The sequence below is a fragment of the Carcharhinus amblyrhynchos genome, chromosome 12 (genome assembly GCF_965287045.1).
Source record: "Carcharhinus amblyrhynchos chromosome 12, sCarAmb.v2.hapA, whole genome shotgun sequence".
Classification (NCBI taxonomy): domain Eukaryota; kingdom Metazoa; phylum Chordata; class Chondrichthyes; order Carcharhiniformes; family Carcharhinidae; genus Carcharhinus; species Carcharhinus amblyrhynchos.
Window position 1 is genome coordinate 71470426 of NC_137335.1, and position 17953 is coordinate 71488378.

Here is a 17953-nt window from a genome sequence, read left to right on the forward strand (position 1 = left end):
AATTCAAGTTGAATCCAGTTCATGGTTCCCACAAAAGAGACATAGATCCAAGCTGACAAGAACAGGGATTACACCTAATCTTGAGCTTCACATTACCCATGATCTTGGTAGTATGATGGCACTGTGGTTAGCACTGCTGCCTCACAGCACCAGACACACAGGTTCACATTCCTGACTTGGATCACAGTCTGTGCGGAGTTGGCATATTTTTCCTCTGTCTGCTCCGGTTTCCTCTCACACTCCAAAACACATGCTGGTTAGGTGCATTGGAATGCAAGTCTTTACAGGTAATCAAGTCTTAAAGGTAATCAAGTCTCTCTCCACAACGTGAGCGGAGAGAGGGCCAAGCAACAGGTTAAAGAGGTGCGTGCTGTCACTGTCAGCTGGAACCTACGGCTGGCATTTCCCGAATAGTCCTCCCAACCAGAGGGGGCGCTGTGGACGGCAGGCGCCTCCCAATTATTCCTCCAAGCCAGAGGGGACACTGTGGATGGCCGGAATCTCCCAGTCGCTCCGCTCAACCAGAGGAGGCGCCATGGACGGTAGGATTGCTCCTCACAGCCAGAGGAGGCGCTATGGGCGGTTGGATTGTTCCTCCCAGCCAGAGGAGGCGCTGTGCCTGGAGGTACAGCGCAGTGAGATTCCGGTTCCGGGTCCAGGGTGAAGTGCTGGGTGCCATGTGGGGAAGCGTGTGTGAGTGGAAAGCTGAGAGATTATTTGTTTAAAACAAAAGGTGAGTTTGACAGATTTCCACAGAAAGCGGCTCAGGAATATTCACTCGCATTTTAAAGTGCGCGTGTTTAGTTTTTCGGGTTTTATTGGATTGCGCAGTTCATGTTGCTGCTGTTTTAATGATGGAGCATATTCCCTGCGGGCAGCCAGTGACCATGTTATCATTAAAGCAATAACGTCTCAACTGGACTTTATTATTAACCAAACAGTGGCTTTATATAAAAAAAACAGACCCGCGGCCTGATCGCGTTCTGGCTGTCAGCATTTGGGAAATGTTAATTGTGAAGACTCACTTTTGTGCACCCATTTAAACTTCAGGCGCAACCTTACAACCTGGTGCCACCCGCACATCAGCGTGGTGAGGTCGTAAGATAGCGTGAGAAGGAAAACAATGGGAATCACGCCCGTTTCACCGCCGGAGCCCCATTGTATCCCAAACTTTTTTTTCTGGGTATGTGCCCAAAATGGGTGAAATATCAATTTGCATGTATTAGCATGCATCTCCATATAATTAACATAGTCTGCATGTAATTGTTCCCCCTCGCTTACCTTGTTGGCAAGACATCATGCCGGCGAGGCAACCACCTATTTCATAAAAGTCTGTTGCAGATGTGAGCGAAGGGGAATGAGGTGGAAGTCTCTTTGACCACCAGCCTCCCAGGAGGGAACGAGGTGGGGGGACGTTGGTGCTCAGTGGTGTGTTGTGGGGGTGGGAGGGATTGCTTGTGTTAGTCATGGGGGCGCAGAGTTTGGAGTTCTGCACTGGCTGGAGCCTGGTGTAGCGCACGTCCCCCTGGCTGCTGAGTGAGGTTGCTTACCAGTGCGGACACCAACCCCAGTGCTGTTGCCATTTTACGCTTCCAACTGTCAGCTCCACAGGTTCCCTGACTAACTGCTGATTTCCATCCCAGTAACCCCACTAACACAAACAAGCAGCAGATCTCAGCTGCTGCTCCAAGCAGGGGAGCTGTGCATGGCTCCTCACACAGCATGGGAACTCATCCTGTCACAGGATATCGAGGGTGCCCCTCCCTAATCTGAACAGCGAGCCATTCGTGAAAGCCACTGCACAGGACAGCAAGGTAGGTATACCCATGTCTGTGCTTTAAGGCTTCCCAGTTGCAACCTCTGCACTGCCATCTGTATGCTCACTGTCCTATGAGGCGAGGGTGAAATGATGCTCGCCAACCCATCGTGACGGCACTGGGCATGCCACCATCCACACACAGTTGGGACGTAGGTTACTGAGAGGGAGTGCAGGTCCCAGAGTGGAGAACCTGACTGAATTTCTGTCTGTCTCTCTCTCTTTCTGCCCCCTGTCTCGCCCCTGCCACCCCACCCTCCAGATGAGTTTCGGCATGGAGCCAATAGACTTGGCAGTGATTCTTGTGGCTGCCGCTGCTGCAGAAGAGGAGGAGGAGGAAGAAATGCGTGCACTGCAAGGCCAGCCCAGGCCAGAGGCTGCAGCAAGAGGAGAGAGAGGTGCCAGATGGGGGCATGAGACAGGCGCCCATCGGTCCCAGGGGGAGACCAGGGCACGGAGGAAACTGAAACCCCGGCGGTTCAGGACACGCATGTCCTTCGAAGAGTTGCCAAACAGCGTTTGCCGGCACAGCCTCCGTCTCCGCAAGGAGACAGTGCGGTACCTGTGTCGGGTACTGGCGCACTTGGCACCCCGTGGTACAGGGGGACACCCGCTCCCGGTGGTGGTGAAGGTCACGGCAGCCCTCAACTTTTATGCCACTGGGTCTTTCCAGGCTGCCAGCGGGGACCTCTGTGGGATTTCCCAGTCCTCAGTTCACAAGTGTGTCCGTGAAGTGACAGATGCCCTGTTCGCCCGGGCAGGCCAGTACATCCACTTCGACTTGGGTCAGGCCCAGCAGGAAGCCCGGGCTGCAGGCTTTGCAGCCGTTGCTGGGATGCCAAACGTGCAGGGGGCAATTGATTGTATACATGTCGCCCTGCGGTCCCCAGAACGTCAGGCACCGCGGTTTGTGAACAGGATGGGGTATCACTCCCTGAATGTTCAGTTGGTTTGCGATCACACAATGAATATCATGCACGTATGTGCACGCCATCCAGGCAGCGTGCACGATAGCTTCATTTTGCAGAGTTCTGATATCCCTCGGGCCTTCGAGGACCAGCCCAGTCTGCCGGGATGGCTTCTGGGGGATAACAGCTACCCACTCAGGACTTGGCTGATGACGCCAGTACAGAGACCAGAGACCAAGGCGGAGATCCGATACAATGAGGCCCACGCGGCCACCTGGTCCATTGTGGAGCAGTGCATTGGGCTCCTAAAGAGGCGTTTCCGCTGTCTGGACCGCTCTGGTGGGACCCTCCAGTACTGCCCTCAGACAGTCTCCCGTATCGTGGTGGTCTGCTGTGCACTCCATAATCTGGCGCTGCAGCATGGAGACTTCATGGAGGAGGATGAGGATGACCAGCCAGTTGCTCCTGGGGAGGAGATGGCCCAGGGAAATGTGGAGGATGATGAGGAGGAGGCCGATGAGGAACTGGGGGGTGGAGGACAGGCAAGGGCCTGGCAGGGCAGGGCAGCAAGGGAGGCTCTTATTGCCACAGCATTCTCTGACTAGGGGGCATGCAGTGTACCTGCAACAAACCGCACGCCCCCTCCATCCCCCCCCACCCCATTCCAAACCTTGTCCACACACTTGCCCCATCGTCTGTTTGACATAACACCAGGGTGATGGGCCTGAGGTTGACCATGTTAGCAAGTTTCTGGTCCGGGCAGGAGGATGATGACAACTCATTATGTGGTACACTCTGATGCTGCCCTGGTGCAAAACAAGCCTGACTCTTATCTGCTCCTTGTATGCACACTGGCACCACCGTCAATTGCAATGGCCTGGAGGATGTAGTGCGTGGGGGCGGGGGTGTGTGGTCTCAGGGTGCTGGGGATGCCATGTCAAGCTATGTGACAGACACAGTGGGTCTGCAGGGCACCCACAGTTGGAACAGTTTGTTGCAAATGCTTGGAATGCCATGCTAGTCACAAGTATGCCACAGGTGCTGGGATATGGGGATTGCATACTCAGGAGACTGAAGGGTCTCTCCTGTGCAGAATGACATTTGGAGCCAATCTGGGTCCAGTTAGGGTGAGGTCATTCCTGTGGGAGGTAAATCACAGACATATTAGTCATCGCTGTGGGGTGCGATAACATTTATTGGTGAAAATAACAGTGCTACAAAACACTGATTGTTAACAGTGCCTATTTCCCTAAGCACAACTTGTGCAATCCTCGACTTGGAGGCTAGTGCACGCAGTAGTACCATGGGGATTCCGGCCAAGGGCATCACAGGTCACAAGAAATGCAGCCCCACCTATGATGTGACTGGATCAGGCACTTGAGGCCTGCAACCATGATCCACTGTGTCCTAGCCATGACCCACTGTGTCTCAGCCATGGCCTGCTGTGTCTCCAGGATGCTTTTCCGACTCTCTCAGCCATGCGCTGCAGTGACTGGAGAAATATCCCAAGTCCCTCAGCTGTGACCCACTGTGACTCCACCATGGTCTGCAGGGACCTGGCCATGCCTTGGACCCTGTCACCGTGGCGACCACTTCCTGCCACAGGCTTACCACTGTGTAATCGCTGCCCTTATAGTGTTGGCCTGAGTGCCATGCTGTGCCAGCACTGTCTCCTGTATCTGAAGGCTGTGGGACTCCTCCAACAGCCTCGCAGTTGCTAATAGCCCCTATGGGAGGATTAATTGCAGTCGCCCAGCATCTGGCTTGGAACCAGCTGACCTCTTGGCTCCGGTTGATCCCTGTATGCCAGAGGCTTCGGACTTCCCGCTTCCATCTGATGTACATCAACGGCTGTGTTATGCGCATCAGACAGTGAGCCCAAAGCTTTACCACTGTGTCAACTGGCTGATGTTGACCTAGGAGGTTTCCTCAAGCCCTTCCTCCAAGGTTTCCTCTGAGCTGTCATGGGCCAGTTATGTAGCCGGGGGAAGAAGCGATGCCTCATGGACCGGGTGCATTGAGCTCATTTCATGAAACAAAGGACACAAGGTTCAGTGCAATGGAGTGGCAGGCAGCATGTCACTTACTTGATGGATTGGCAGATGCTCACTTCCACATCGCAGGCCAACCTAGCTGTCACTCTCAATCTTGTCGTCCTCCCCTGCCAGACCCAGAGCTCTTTCGTCAAAGGGAATGAGGATTCTCAGCTCAGATACCCCACTCAGTGTCTTTTCCTACTTCGGGCAGTTATGGGCCACCTTCTCCTATGGAGACAGAAGTGGGGATTGAAAAAGCATGGGGTGTTGGGGTGGGGACGGTTGGTGTGGGGCTGTGCCTCGGTCAGCAGGGGTTGGAAGCAGGTGCAAGGGGTCGGGTGTTGGGGTGGATGGATATTTCAGGCATAACATATAGAACAGATCCCTGGACAGGGTGGACTCCTGCTGCCCAAATGAGGTAACTAACGTTCTTTTGGCGCAAGTGACCAGCCGTATGTTCCATTGCTTGGCCACTGACTGCCAACACTTCCCAGGCTGCATTGTCGTTCCATCCCCTGGCTCGTCATCCACCTGAGGGGAAGAATGTGTCCTCCCTCTCTTTCACTGTGTCTAGTAGACTGCCCAGCTCTCTCTCAGTAAATGTTGGAACTGTTCTTTGAGGTGTCAGTTTCCTTGTATGACTGCCTGTATGTCCATCTTTGAAGCTTATATGGAGCTTTCCTCGTTAAGGGAGTTCAGCTTTAGGCAGTTTTGGCAGGTCAAGCACGGGGTCCATTCCAACGAGAGTCATTGGAGGCTGCGTTGTTGCAATGTGGTGGGGAGAAGCTCTGCAGGGTTGCTGATAGGGGTGGGGGGGAGGGAAACTGCAGGGTTGCTGATGGGGTTGGCGGGGAGGGAGAACTCTCTGCAAAGTGGTGATCAGGGAGGGGAAATCTCTGCATGTGGGGTGGGGGGGTTGTGGGAGATATCTTTTTTGGGGGGTGTGGGGGGCATTGTCCATTTTAACTTGAAAATTAGTTTCCAATGACACATTAAGTGCATCACCAAGGCCGCCTATGCCCATTTCTGTAACGTTCCTCTTTCTGGTCCTGCCTCAACTCATCTGCCACCGAAATGCTTATTCATGCCTTTGTTACCTTGAGACTCAACTATTCCAAAGCTCCTCTCGCCGGCTGCTGCATCCATTCATCCAGTGTCGCTGTGCTCACTCCAAGACCAGGAGCCACTATAGATCAAAACCTCATTTTGAACAACTTCTCATCCTTGCTTTGAAATCTCTCCTTTGCCATGCCCATTCTTCAATGTTCAGCATGATGTTTAGCCAGATGGAGATGGTGGAGTAAGGGCTGTTGTTACCACAGTTCGAGGAAGAAGTGCAAAATGAAGAGACCATGCAGGTGAGGTGTAGAGGTGTGAAGAAAAAGGAGTAAAGCCAATTTTCTGACCAGTATTTACTTGTTTTTTTGCTATCGGGCAGCCATATGTTTTGTTCAGGTTGGGGAAGTTGTAGGTCCTTTCTGAACTGATCAGAATGTGGGCCTACCACACATCTCTCCAGTAGCCTTGTGGCAGCAGTAGCATCAATATGTCTGGCAAAGCTCGATGAGCCCAAGTCACGTTCTCTTTTCAAGGATACCAGTTAAAACCGACAAATAGAGCTGTAACTTTACATGGTGCAATTTATAATAAAAATGATTATCTGCAAACAGGTTTCTTGCTGGCATTTTAGTGAGTTTTATTGAAAGTTAAGTTGCCACAGTGAGAACTTGACCTTGGAAATGTTGTGCCTTCATTATTACTTTTATTTCTCTCTCTCCCCCCCCTTCCTGTCTTCCCTGCACCCCCAGGAAAGCAAAATGACCTCGTTAGCCTTTCAGCTGAAACGCTTGGCTGTGCCGCAGAATGATCGCAGTCTCCTGTCTCGCAGAGAATCAGCATCTTTGTTGTTTGATTGTAAGGAAGCTGCTACTATAGACAGAGACACTTTCTTTGCTATAGGTAAGTGATGAAGCCATCCTGCATTTCCATACTTCAACAAGTCATCCTTAGGAGTTCTTACTGGTGAAGTGTCGGGATTGCTAAACTTGCCACAGATTGGTGCCAGCAATATTACTACATTCACTGCAAAGCTTTTTGTACACATTGTATACCTTTAATGTATGTAATTCGTCTCATTTTATTCTCGTTTTGATGGCCCCACTCGGCTGAAGTTTGTAATTTAGCTTTCTTTACTGATGATAATTGCTGTGATTGTTGCTCACTGGGAGTTCCAGTGTATGCGTGCAAAAGTGTGTTTCCACATTCTTCTGAACACATGTAAAATTACTCTGGCTATAATGTCTTTTTAGTCTTTTTGGAATGGCCTATCTGGCTATACAGTGATTTCATTTCCTCTTTTGTGTTGTTTCGTTTGTCTCGCTTTCCTTATTGCCTTGTTTTTTCCTGCTCCTCTAGCCAACCATCCAAGTTCTTGTTCAAAGTCTTAGTTTACGTCCCCTTGTATATAGTTTAAATGATTCACATCTCTACAGTAGCAGCTATTCTTTCTGATCCCTTCAGTTTGAAGTATTGATCCATTTTCCCTGTTATTCAAAACTCAGGGAACATTGACCAGCACCAAGTGGGTAGCTATTCATTGGCTTTGATATTTCTATTTGTGAGCCCCAAAAGCGTTTTCTCCCAGTGTTCGTGACTCTCATGCCGTTGCCAACTTATCAGTAAATCACATGCAGCTCCAAAGGTCCAGTTAGTTCACCCAGTATGCTTAAAGCCCAACCAATAACATGGGATCACAGAAGTTTTGTCTGCTGCCATTTTCCAGAAAAATAGTAATTATGCAGGGAAGGCAGCTCCTCTCTCACTTTCCTGGAACTGTTCTTACATTTGCATTCCAGATATCTGAGTGCTTCTTTCCTTTATCGTTAAGTTACACATGGGCAACACTCTTCTGTTCTACAATACTCTGATATCTAAATCCATGCTCTTCAGTAAATCACCTGCCTTTTTGCGAATGGTTTTTGCCCTAGTTGTCACGGCAACTGTTGTGGCATTTTTCTCAATTTGCCCTCTCTCTAAATATACGCCACACACAACCCGTCACCGGATACCAATTTGACAATTATCTCTTCTAGTGTTCTTCCTGCTCATTGTTCAGCCTCTCCCTTCACAATTGCTCCCTAAGCTCATTCTCATTTTCCAGCTGATCCCCATGCACAGCTATTTCTTATATTGAGTCATTTATCATCTTGATCCTTTCACACTCACGAATCTCCATGTGCCATTGTCACCATCTTTTCCAATTTCATGTGCCCTTTCATCATAACAATGTTCATATTGATGGCCCTACCTGAATTGCACAGTTCTAGGAACCATAAAAATATCACATCATGCACCAGTTATTGCTTTTATTTCACCTTTGACCTGCTTGTGCAATTGAGGACCCAGTTTTTTTATATCTAGAATGGCCATTATCTTCCTTTGTCAATAAATGAAACATATAATTTATAACTTCTTCGAGAGCAGCTCTTGTTTGCTATAATTTGAAACAGTTCTCTATATTTCTTCTTGATGCAAAAATGGGACGGGGGTTTTATGGTGTTTTTTGTGCTCCTTTTCCTACCCTTACCTGCACACCTCCCTTCCCATAGATATGGAAGTCTCTTCTAATAATTAAATAACTGCCATCTGTTAGATTGGTTTTGGAGATTATTAAGTGAACATACTTGCATATAGATGTTATGGATTGCACAATGACAATTTTCTTTAATTATGCTTGGAGTATAAAGGTGATCTATACCAGACCTTCAAAATAACCTTTCAGAATTTGTGCTGCATTAAAGCTCAAATCCTTCACTAAAGTTGCATGGCTTGTAGTTCTTAAGCTTTAGCTTAAAATTAGTAATACTTTTTTTAAATGGAAGGTTGTAAGTGACATAATATCTTCCTTCAAAGTGCTGTACCATTTGTTCTAACACTGCTTTCTACAATCACAAAGGATGCACAGGTCTGGAGGAACTTATTGGAATTGATCCATCGTTTGAGGAATTTCAGTCAACACTCTTCAGCCAAGCTTCCAAAGGCCTGGAACGTAGTGTTCAGACTAAAAGTGTGAATGAACAGCTCAACAAGAATATATTGGTTTTTCTAATGCGCATATCTCCGTACTTTATGCTAAAACCTGCCCAGAAGTGCATTGAGTGGCTTATTCACAGGTAACCTGACAATCAAGATGTGCTAATGATTTAGAATTGAGAAAATAGTAGGTTTTTGTTTCGTTAGACAAACCGATTTGAACCTTAAAACATTTAATGTCTATGTTCTTAATTGAAATGACCTCCCTCGCGGATCAAATCTAGCTAATTATAATGTTTGCATTTTGCAGTAATCGATGTAAGCAAGGAATCAGATTTTTGAAAAAGCAGAATAAAACATTTTGCTAAATGATACAACTTGTGATCGTGACACGTTTGTTTTGAAGTGGTGGAGTGATTCGTTACGTTGCGTAAAAATAACTAGAGCAGTGTGATCTTTCAGGGTTTTAACGTCTGTGTTCTGATTCAACTAGGTTCCACATTCATCTGTATAATCAGGACAGTCTGATTGGCTGTGTTCTTCCCTATCATGAGACCAAAGTGTTTGTGAGAGTCATTCAGCTTCTTGCAATCAGTGACCCAACTCATCGCTGGCACTGGCTGGAGCCCATACAGGTAGATGTTGTTCAAACAATGTAGTTAAAAACTGCACCTTTAAGATTTTTATTCTATTGTTATCATAGAATCCTACAGTGCAGAAGGAGGCCATTCAGCCCATTGACTCTGCACCAACGATCATACTTCTGATGTCCAGTGGATGGCAGTACCAGATATTTCTTGTGGATTTTGTAGTAATTTCATTTTAGCATGTATTTCAGATTTTCTTCCAAAGAATCCAGGCATTTCAGACTTTAACTTGGATGTCTGTATGGGGTGAAAATCACTGAATGCAGTTGAACCAGATTGTAATTTTTTTTGCTTGTCAAGTTTGCGTTTTAATTGACTTTTTAATCCATAATCCAGTTTGTAAATTCTGCAAGAGCTTGGCTAATGGCAGTTGACCATTTTTCAACATTCTGGGCTGATTTCCAGAGCAAAATATATTATCAGTGCTGCTGACATGGGTTAATGGGACTACTTTTGATGACTGGGATTAATTCTCTTTATCTGTGTGTGTGCGTGCGTGTGTGTGTTAGCGATGATCCAATAAATGGTTAGCATTGCAATTGTTAAGGAAAAGCCCTCGCCATCTCCTTTGGCAACTGTTAGATGTCACCACTGCACTGGAACCAATGTATACATTAAGACTGTATCTCAAGCAAACACTATTGATCCAGGTACCAGAAGATGCGCAAATGACTTCTGTGAGTCAGTTGATGTGACAGGAATGATGCAGGGAGGTAAAAGAAGGAATTGTTTCTTTTTGGATGCACAGCACTTGATGGAAAAATGACATTATTTGGAACGGTAGGATGAGGTACAAGAAGGTATCTGAGTGAGAAAAAACAAGGTTCACCAAGAGGTGCAGCTTGCTATGTCCTGAATTAGGCATTCCTGACTTGGGTAATGTAGCTGCAGTTATTGCAAACCAACACTCCAATAAATTGTCACATTTTTCCATTGTCTATACAGAAACCAGGCATCCCCTTGGCAAGAAGTACATTAATCACACATTGTTACAAAGACCTGAGCTTTATGGATTTTATCTGCAGCCTGGTAACCAAGGCTATCAAGGTTTGTACAGTCACAACAACTTAAGGTTTAAAACTTTTAGCTTCACCTGTAATCTGATTTGAATTTTTGCCATGATCATTTTAATATGTGCGTGTTGGAAAAATGTTAAGCTTGTTTGATAACGAATTGCAAAACTGTAGATGTGGTACAAAAGATCCCTGAAAAGCACTGCAAGGTGTGGTACTGAATCGTGCCGACCAGGAAACACCACAGCTTAATAATGTTTGTCCTGTGCTGCTAATCTCATTTGGTGACATTATTGCTGGTTGTCACTCCTGAGGGGGTCCAGAGAAGGGTCATAAGAATGATATCCCAGAAATGGAGGTTTTGTCATATAAAGAGCGGTTGAGGAGTCTGGTTCTATAGTCAATTGAGTTTAAAAGGATGAGGTGGGATCAAATTGAAACTTACAGAATATTGAAAGGCATTGATAGAGTGGACACGGATAGAATGTCCCCACTAGTGGAAAAGACTAGAATTTGAGGGCACAACCTCAGAGTAAAAGAATGCTCCTTTAAAACTGAGATGAGGAGGAATTTCTTCAGCCAGAGGGTGGTGAATCTGTGGAACTCATTGCCACAGAGGGTTGTAGCGGCCAAGTCACTGAGTGTCTTAAAGGCAGAGATAGATAGGTTCTTGATCAATAAAGGGATCAAGGGCTACGGGAAGAAGGCAAGAGAATGGGGATGAGATTCATATCAGCCACGAATGATAGAGCAGGCTTGATGGGCCGAATGGCCAAATTCTGCTCTAAATCTTATAGTCTGACTGCGGTGCGTGATTTGCATGGGGAACATTTAAGTACATTCAGGATCAGTCTCGCATATGATGTTCTCCACGATAAAGTGAGCTGGCAATATATGTCCAAACTCACATGTGATGGCCAACCACCGAAATTCAAAAATCTACCCCAACACTCATGAGTACACACTGCAGCCATCTGGGAGAAATGCTGAAAACTTGGTCGTCAAAAGGGAAAATTCTAATATAGAGTAATTCTAATTCTCAATTTCTCTTTCTCTTTAGGCATTTGCAGATTGTCCTGGCAATGCAGCACAGCTGAGGGTTCTTTTTTCTTTTTATGCATCCACCATTGTGCCAGCATTAAATGCTGCGGAAAAGATAACAGACACAATCGTGGCCAAACTGCTTCCGTACATCCAGAAGGTAATACGTTATGTGTGGCGTGTGAATCATGCGGAGCATGTTCTTTTCAGCTTATAATAGTTATCCTGAAGTAAAAGCTGTGGACGTTGGACAACCAAAAGTAAAGCAAAGTTCTGTTCTGGAATGTTCTGAAGAGTCATATTTGACCTAAGCATTAACTTTGTTTCTATCTCTACAGATACTCCCAGATTTGCCGAGTATTTCCAACACTTCTGTTTTTACTTGTATCATAAATATCCTAAAATCAGTTCACCCACTGGTTACATCTGTCCATTGTGACTGAGACTCAAAAACTAAGTTTAATTGGCTAAAATTAATTTGCTAAAAGATAGAAGATGTTGTTGGGTAGGGAGATGAGTTTGCCGTTGCTCCTTTTTTAAATTCATTTGTGGGATGTGGGAAATGCTGGCTGACCAATATATGTTGCCCATTCCTAATTGCCCTTGTTAAGAGGGCAGTTGAGAGTTAACCATATTGCTCTGGCTTTGGAGTCACATGTAGGCCAGACCAGATAAGGACAGCAGATTTCTGTCCCTAAAGGACATAAGTGAACCAGATGTGTTTTTCCGACAATGGTTTCACGGTCATCGTTGGATTCTTAATTCCAGATTTTTTTTTGAATTCAAGTTCCACTGTCTGCTAGGATGGGATTCAAACCTGGGTCCCCAGAGTATTTGCTGAGTTTTGGAATTGATAGGCTAGCGATAATACCACTAGGCCATCGCCTCCCCCTAGATACCTCAATATAATCTTTGCTGTCTTCTTAGCTTTAGCTATCAGGGTCACTCATAGAAAACAACATCCTTTGCTGCTGTAACCTTTGTATGCTTATTGTCATTGCTCAGTAATATTTTTTAAATGACACTTGGTTCTTCTGTTTGAATTATACTTGTCACCTGTATTGTGGGGCATTGTTGTGATATATACTTTTCTGACAATTTGTAGGGACTGAAGTCTTCGTTCGCAGATTACAGAGCTGCTACCTATATGATAATCTGCCAGCTTGCTGTTAAAGTTGTCATGGAAGCCTCTCTGATAAACACACTGGCCCAGCAGATTAGCAAAACTCTTGTGAAGATTCCAACCTTGATACGCGAGGGACTGAGTTGCCTGATTATTTTACTGCAACACCAGAAGGGGGAAAATATCAGTAAAAAGTAAGTACAGTTTTCTGCATTGTGCGCCATGGCTTTGTGGTCAACAAGAAGTGGGTCAGAGGGATTTTACTACGTTATAGTCAGCATATAAATACAAATAGTTCTTTACTGAACAGTGGCACTTCTATTAACCGCTGTAATGCACGCCACTATCAGGCAGCGGAATTTGGAGGACAGCCAAGCCCATGATGCACACTGCATCAATACCCAAGGTATGGTGTTGAAGAACAGTTCGATAAGAGTTTCGTTCACTGAGAGAAGATGAAAGACAAAAAACAAGAATTGTAATTTGAGACAGCATCTTACACAAACTTTTGTTTCTGTGAGGTTTCTGACTAATATGGTTTTAATGTGTTAATATTGTTAAGAATCAGAAACATTGTGAAGGTATGGAGCCTAGCTGGTATCCATTTGTTTGCATTTGCTTTAGGTTCTTTGGTTGGGGATATCAACAAGTATATATGCTGTACTGAAATAATTTTAGAAGCATAATTCATATTCAGCCATGCAATTTTCCTCTGTCAGTTCCCCATCTAATAATACAAATAAGGAAATGTTCTGGTCATCCATTGTGACAGATATTTCTGAAGTGGTTCAGTCTTTGAGATGCCATTCTAATTCCTTGGAATGATTTTATTTCTGCGGGTGCAGATGTTTAAAGCCTGTTCTCACTTTTTAACCTGTTATCTTCCCTTCACACGTGTTAAACAATCTCTTTATTATCACAAGATGGTTCAAACACCGAATCCACATACTTTTTAAATGGATGCTCTAGATATCGATGTGTTCAGAGTATATAAAAACTTGCCTTCTTCCACATGTTTCCTCGTTCATTTGGGGTGGCATGGTAGCGCAGTGGTTAGCACTGCTGTCTCAGAGCGTCAGGATTCCAGGTTCGATTCCCAGTTTGGGCCACTGTGTGGAATTTGCGTGTCTGTGCGGGTTTCCTCCGGGTGCTCCAGTTTCTTCCCACAGTCCAAAAGATATGCTGGTTAGGTGCATTGACCGTGCTAAATTCTTTCTCAGCGAACCCGAACAGGTGCCGGAGTGTGGTGACTGGGGGATTTTCACAGTAACTTCATTGCAGTGTAAGCCTACTTATGACACTAATAAATAAATAAAAATAAAATGCAGTTAGTCATTTTTTCTAATTGATGTGACATTTACATTCTTCACTTAATTGCCGATTGTATCCTGGAGCAAGGAGTATTTATTCAGTTGACTGAAAAAGAAATCTAATGAACAAAGGTTTTCCATATAAAAATTCAGTTTGCTGATGGTTATTTGGACAACTGTCACAGTGAAGAAGTCTCACGCGTACCTGTTTCCCTTTAGGTGACCGCTCGACTGTTTTGTAATTTCTGTTTTTACCCCACATTTCTAACAGGACTGAAGTGATGCCTTCTATCTCCTTTAATTGATTAGGAGAGAACACAGCAATAGTGATAGTTTTAGGTTTCCTGCTTCATTGACTGATCTTTGTTTTTTTTTCCAGAACCTTTAATCGTCTCTGCAATATCCCTGGCCTTGTTACAATTCTGCAAGAGATTGATGCTCAGTATCAAATTTCTTCTTTGCTTCACTACTTTCTACCCACTCTGATCCATTGCATTATCACAGGTAATGTTCTGATGATTTTCTTTTTAATACGTTCGCCTTTCCATATCATTCTGGATATGACAACATTTAAGAAGCATTTAAATGAGCACTTGAAACATGATAGCGTACAAGGTTATGGACCAAGTGCTAGAAAATAGGATTAGAATAGATAGGTGCTTGATGGCTTGCGCAGACATGATGGGCCAAAGGGTCTCTCTCTATGTGGTATGACTCTGAATAGAGAACAAAATGTTCCTGAGATGTTGATGCACTTAAAACAATTTTCTTTTGCTAAATCTATTGAATTACTTTGTGGCTCTGGCTGTGAATTTGAAAATATTTGCCCTTAAATTAAATGAAAGGCTTCACACAGCATCCTAACATGTCATCAAATGTCTCAAAAGCATTTCACGTTTTAAGTTATCTCAATGTGCAAAGGTCATTATGCAAGCAGACATGACAGTCATTTATGCATAGCGAGACACTGTCAGCAAGAATGTGATGAATCGTAGAATCCTACAGTGCAGAAGGAGGCCATTCAGCCCATCAAATCTGCATCGACCACAATCCAACCCAGGCCCTATCCCCACAATGTTATGAATTTACCCTAGCTAGTCCCCCTGACACTGAAGGGCAATTTGTCATGGCGAGCCCACCTAACCTGCATATCTCTGGACTTTGGGAGGAAACTGGAGCACCCGGAGGAAACCCACAAGACACAGGGAGAATGTACAAACTCCTCACAGACAGTGATCCAAGCTGGGAATTGGACCAATGTTCCTGGCACTGTGAGGCAGCAGTTCTAACCAGTGTGCCACCATGCCACCCCATGAAGTAAATTGTTAATTTTTTGGGGGTGGTGGTTGAGGAAGAATGTTGCCCAGGATGCTGAGAGAATTCATTGACATTCAAGTAGTGTCAGAGGAATAATATGCACCAGCAAAGGCAAAAAGTCTCCATAAAATACATCATCTGGATGACAACATTTTAACCATGCAGCAGCCCCTCACTACTGCAGTGAAATGTCAGCTTATATCCTTGCTTTGGGACTTGAAATCATAGCTTCCTGAGTATGCTTAAGTTTATCCAAAATTGGTGGCCATGCCTTTTGCTGCCTCAGCCTCAAGCTCTGGAATTCCCTCCCTAAAACGCTCTGCTTCTCTATCAAGGCGTTCCTTATAATGTACCTCATTGATCAAAGATTCTTAATTTCTCCTCTTAAAAACTAAAGAAAGAATGTCAAACTGATTTAATTTAATACTCTGGCCTGATTCTTCTCCCCTGTAATGGAGGTGAAAGGATAGTGTTCTTAATTTTAACATTGTTTCACCAGCTCTGTTTTCCTTTGTAACAGTCACTGATGTAAACTGTTGTGTGACTCATCTACATTTCTTTATCTCCTCAGGCGAAATGGATGAAGAGCAGGAAGAAACCTCCAGTTGCCAAACCCACATTCAATTGCTGGAAGCCATACTTCAGAACATTACGCTGGGGAGCAACTTGGACCAAGTTGTAGCCAAGTAAACATCATTTGCCATGTCTTTCTGTATATACAATGACATTTCTTGCGATGGCCAATTACATCATCAGTCCTGTTAGCCAAGACTTTCTGTAAAGTTTTACTCTCCTGAAAACGGTCTGAGATGTTGCCACTTTTACCATTCCCCACTTGTCTCATGATATGCAGAAACATAATGTTTATGCATCCAAGAATTCCAAAAACGAAATCTTGAACTCCACTTTTCATCTTCTGGTCACTCATTAGTCTGTCTGCTGGCTGTCCATGGAAGGGGTCCATGCTGAGTGTAGGGTAACGAAATTTGCTGATGACACAAAGATGAGTGGAAAAGCAAATTGCGTGGAGGGTGTGGAAAGTCTGCAGAGAGATCTAGATGGGCTGAGCGAGTGGGCGAGGACCTGGCAGATGGAGTATAATGTTAGCAAGTGTGAGGTTATCCACTTTGGCAGAAATAATAGTAGGAGGGATTATTATTTAAAAGGCGAAAAGCTGCAGCATGTTACGGTGCAGAGGGACCTGGGGGTCCTTGTGCATGAATTGCAAAAACCCAGTCAGCAGGTGATCAAGAAGGCGAATGGAATGTTGGCCTTCATAGCGAGGGGGATAGAATATAAAAGCAGGGAGGTCTTGCTGCAACTGTACAGGGTACTGGTGAGGCCGCAGCTGGAGTACTGTGTGCAGTTTTGGTCGCCGCACTTGCGGAAGGATATATTGGCCTTGGACGGAGTGCAGACAATGTTCACTAGGCTGATACCGGAGATGAGGGGGTTAGCCTATGAAGAGAGATTGAATAGACTGGGTTTGTACTTCTTGGAGTTTAGAAGGCTGAGGGGGGATCTTATAGAGACATACAAGATAATGAAGGGGATAGATAGAGTAGAGGTAGAGAGATTCTTCTTGCTTAGAAAGGATAGCAGGACTAGAGGGCACAGCCTCAAGATAAGGGTGGGGGGGGGGCAGTTTAGATCAGAGTTGAGGAGGAACTTCTTCACTCAAAGGGTGGTGAGTCTCGAATCCTCTGCCCATTGAAGTGGTGGAGGCTACCTCGCTAAATATATTTAAGTCACGGGTAGATAGGTTTCTGAATATCATGAATAGGTCACTGAGATAGTAGGACGGCGGCGCGGGCTCGTTGGGCCGAAGGGCCTGTTTCCCGTGCTGTGTTGTTCTTTGTTCTTTGTTCTTTGATAGATAAGGGAATTAAGGGTTATGAGGAGAAAACGGGAAAGTGGAACTGATCCACTTCAGATCAGCCGTGATCTTGTTGAATGGTGGGGCCGGCTCGAAGGGCTAGATGGCCTACTCCTGCTCCTATTTCTTATGTAACAGACATTGCATCTTTAGAAACTGCCCTGGTCACTTAACACCAAGCTTCTCTCCACACCTGTTCACTTTACACGAAGCCTCCATTGATCCGTTTCCCAATATCACTTTCTGCTTCAACTTCTTTACGTTGTGCTTCACGATTTTCTCAATTTCTTCCATTCAACCCTGATGCATACACTGACGTATGCTACTAAAGCCTAATATATCGTGTTAGGCTTATATCATGCAAGATTAGAGTGCATGGGATTGGGGAAGTGTATTGAGATGGATAGAAATCTTGTTGGCAGAGAGGAAACAAAGAGTAATGGGTCCGTCTGAAATTGACAGATAGTAACTGGTGGGGTGCCACAGGGATTGGTGCTGGGACTCCAGTTATTCACAATATATATTAACTATTTGGATGAAGGAATGGAATGTAACATCTCAAAGTTTGCAGATGATATCAGGTTGGGTGGGAGGTTGAACTGTGACAAGGATGCAAAGATCCTTTGGCATGACCTGGACTGGTTGGGTGAGTGGGCAAATTGATGGCAGATGCAGTATAATTTGGATAAATGTTAGGTTATTCACTTTGGAAGCAAAAGCAAGAAGGCAGATTACTACCTGAATGTCTATAAATTGGGAGAGGACAGTATGCAGCAGGACCTGGGTCGTCTTGTACACCAGTCCTGAAGATGAGCATGCAGGGGCATCAAGTAA

The 17953-nt window shown here is 45.2% G+C and overlaps 1 protein-coding gene across 2 annotated transcripts in view; it reads left to right on the forward strand.

Annotated features, from left to right (window-relative positions):
• The first annotated feature begins 643 nt into the window (after positions 1-643).
• The window catches only part of heatr1 (HEAT repeat containing 1), an 81408-nt gene continuing 64098 nt past the window's right edge, over positions 644-17953 (forward strand). The window contains exons 1-9 of one of the 2 annotated variants that reach the window (XM_080200679.1): positions 644-733; positions 6569-6719; positions 8716-8932; positions 9286-9427; positions 10385-10486; positions 11513-11653; positions 12599-12810; positions 14306-14430; positions 15815-15929. In XM_080200679.1, the coding sequence (XP_080056805.1) occupies positions 6578-6719; positions 8716-8932; positions 9286-9427; positions 10385-10486; positions 11513-11653; positions 12599-12810; positions 14306-14430; positions 15815-15929 (1196 nt within the window). In that variant the 5' untranslated portion in view covers positions 644-733; positions 6569-6577. Of the gene's footprint in view, positions 734-5728; positions 6119-6568; positions 6720-8715; positions 8933-9285; positions 9428-10384; positions 10487-11512; positions 11654-12598; positions 12811-14305; positions 14431-15814; positions 15930-17953 lie in introns of those variants that run through there. The other variant, XM_080200678.1, reaches the window with a different exon arrangement.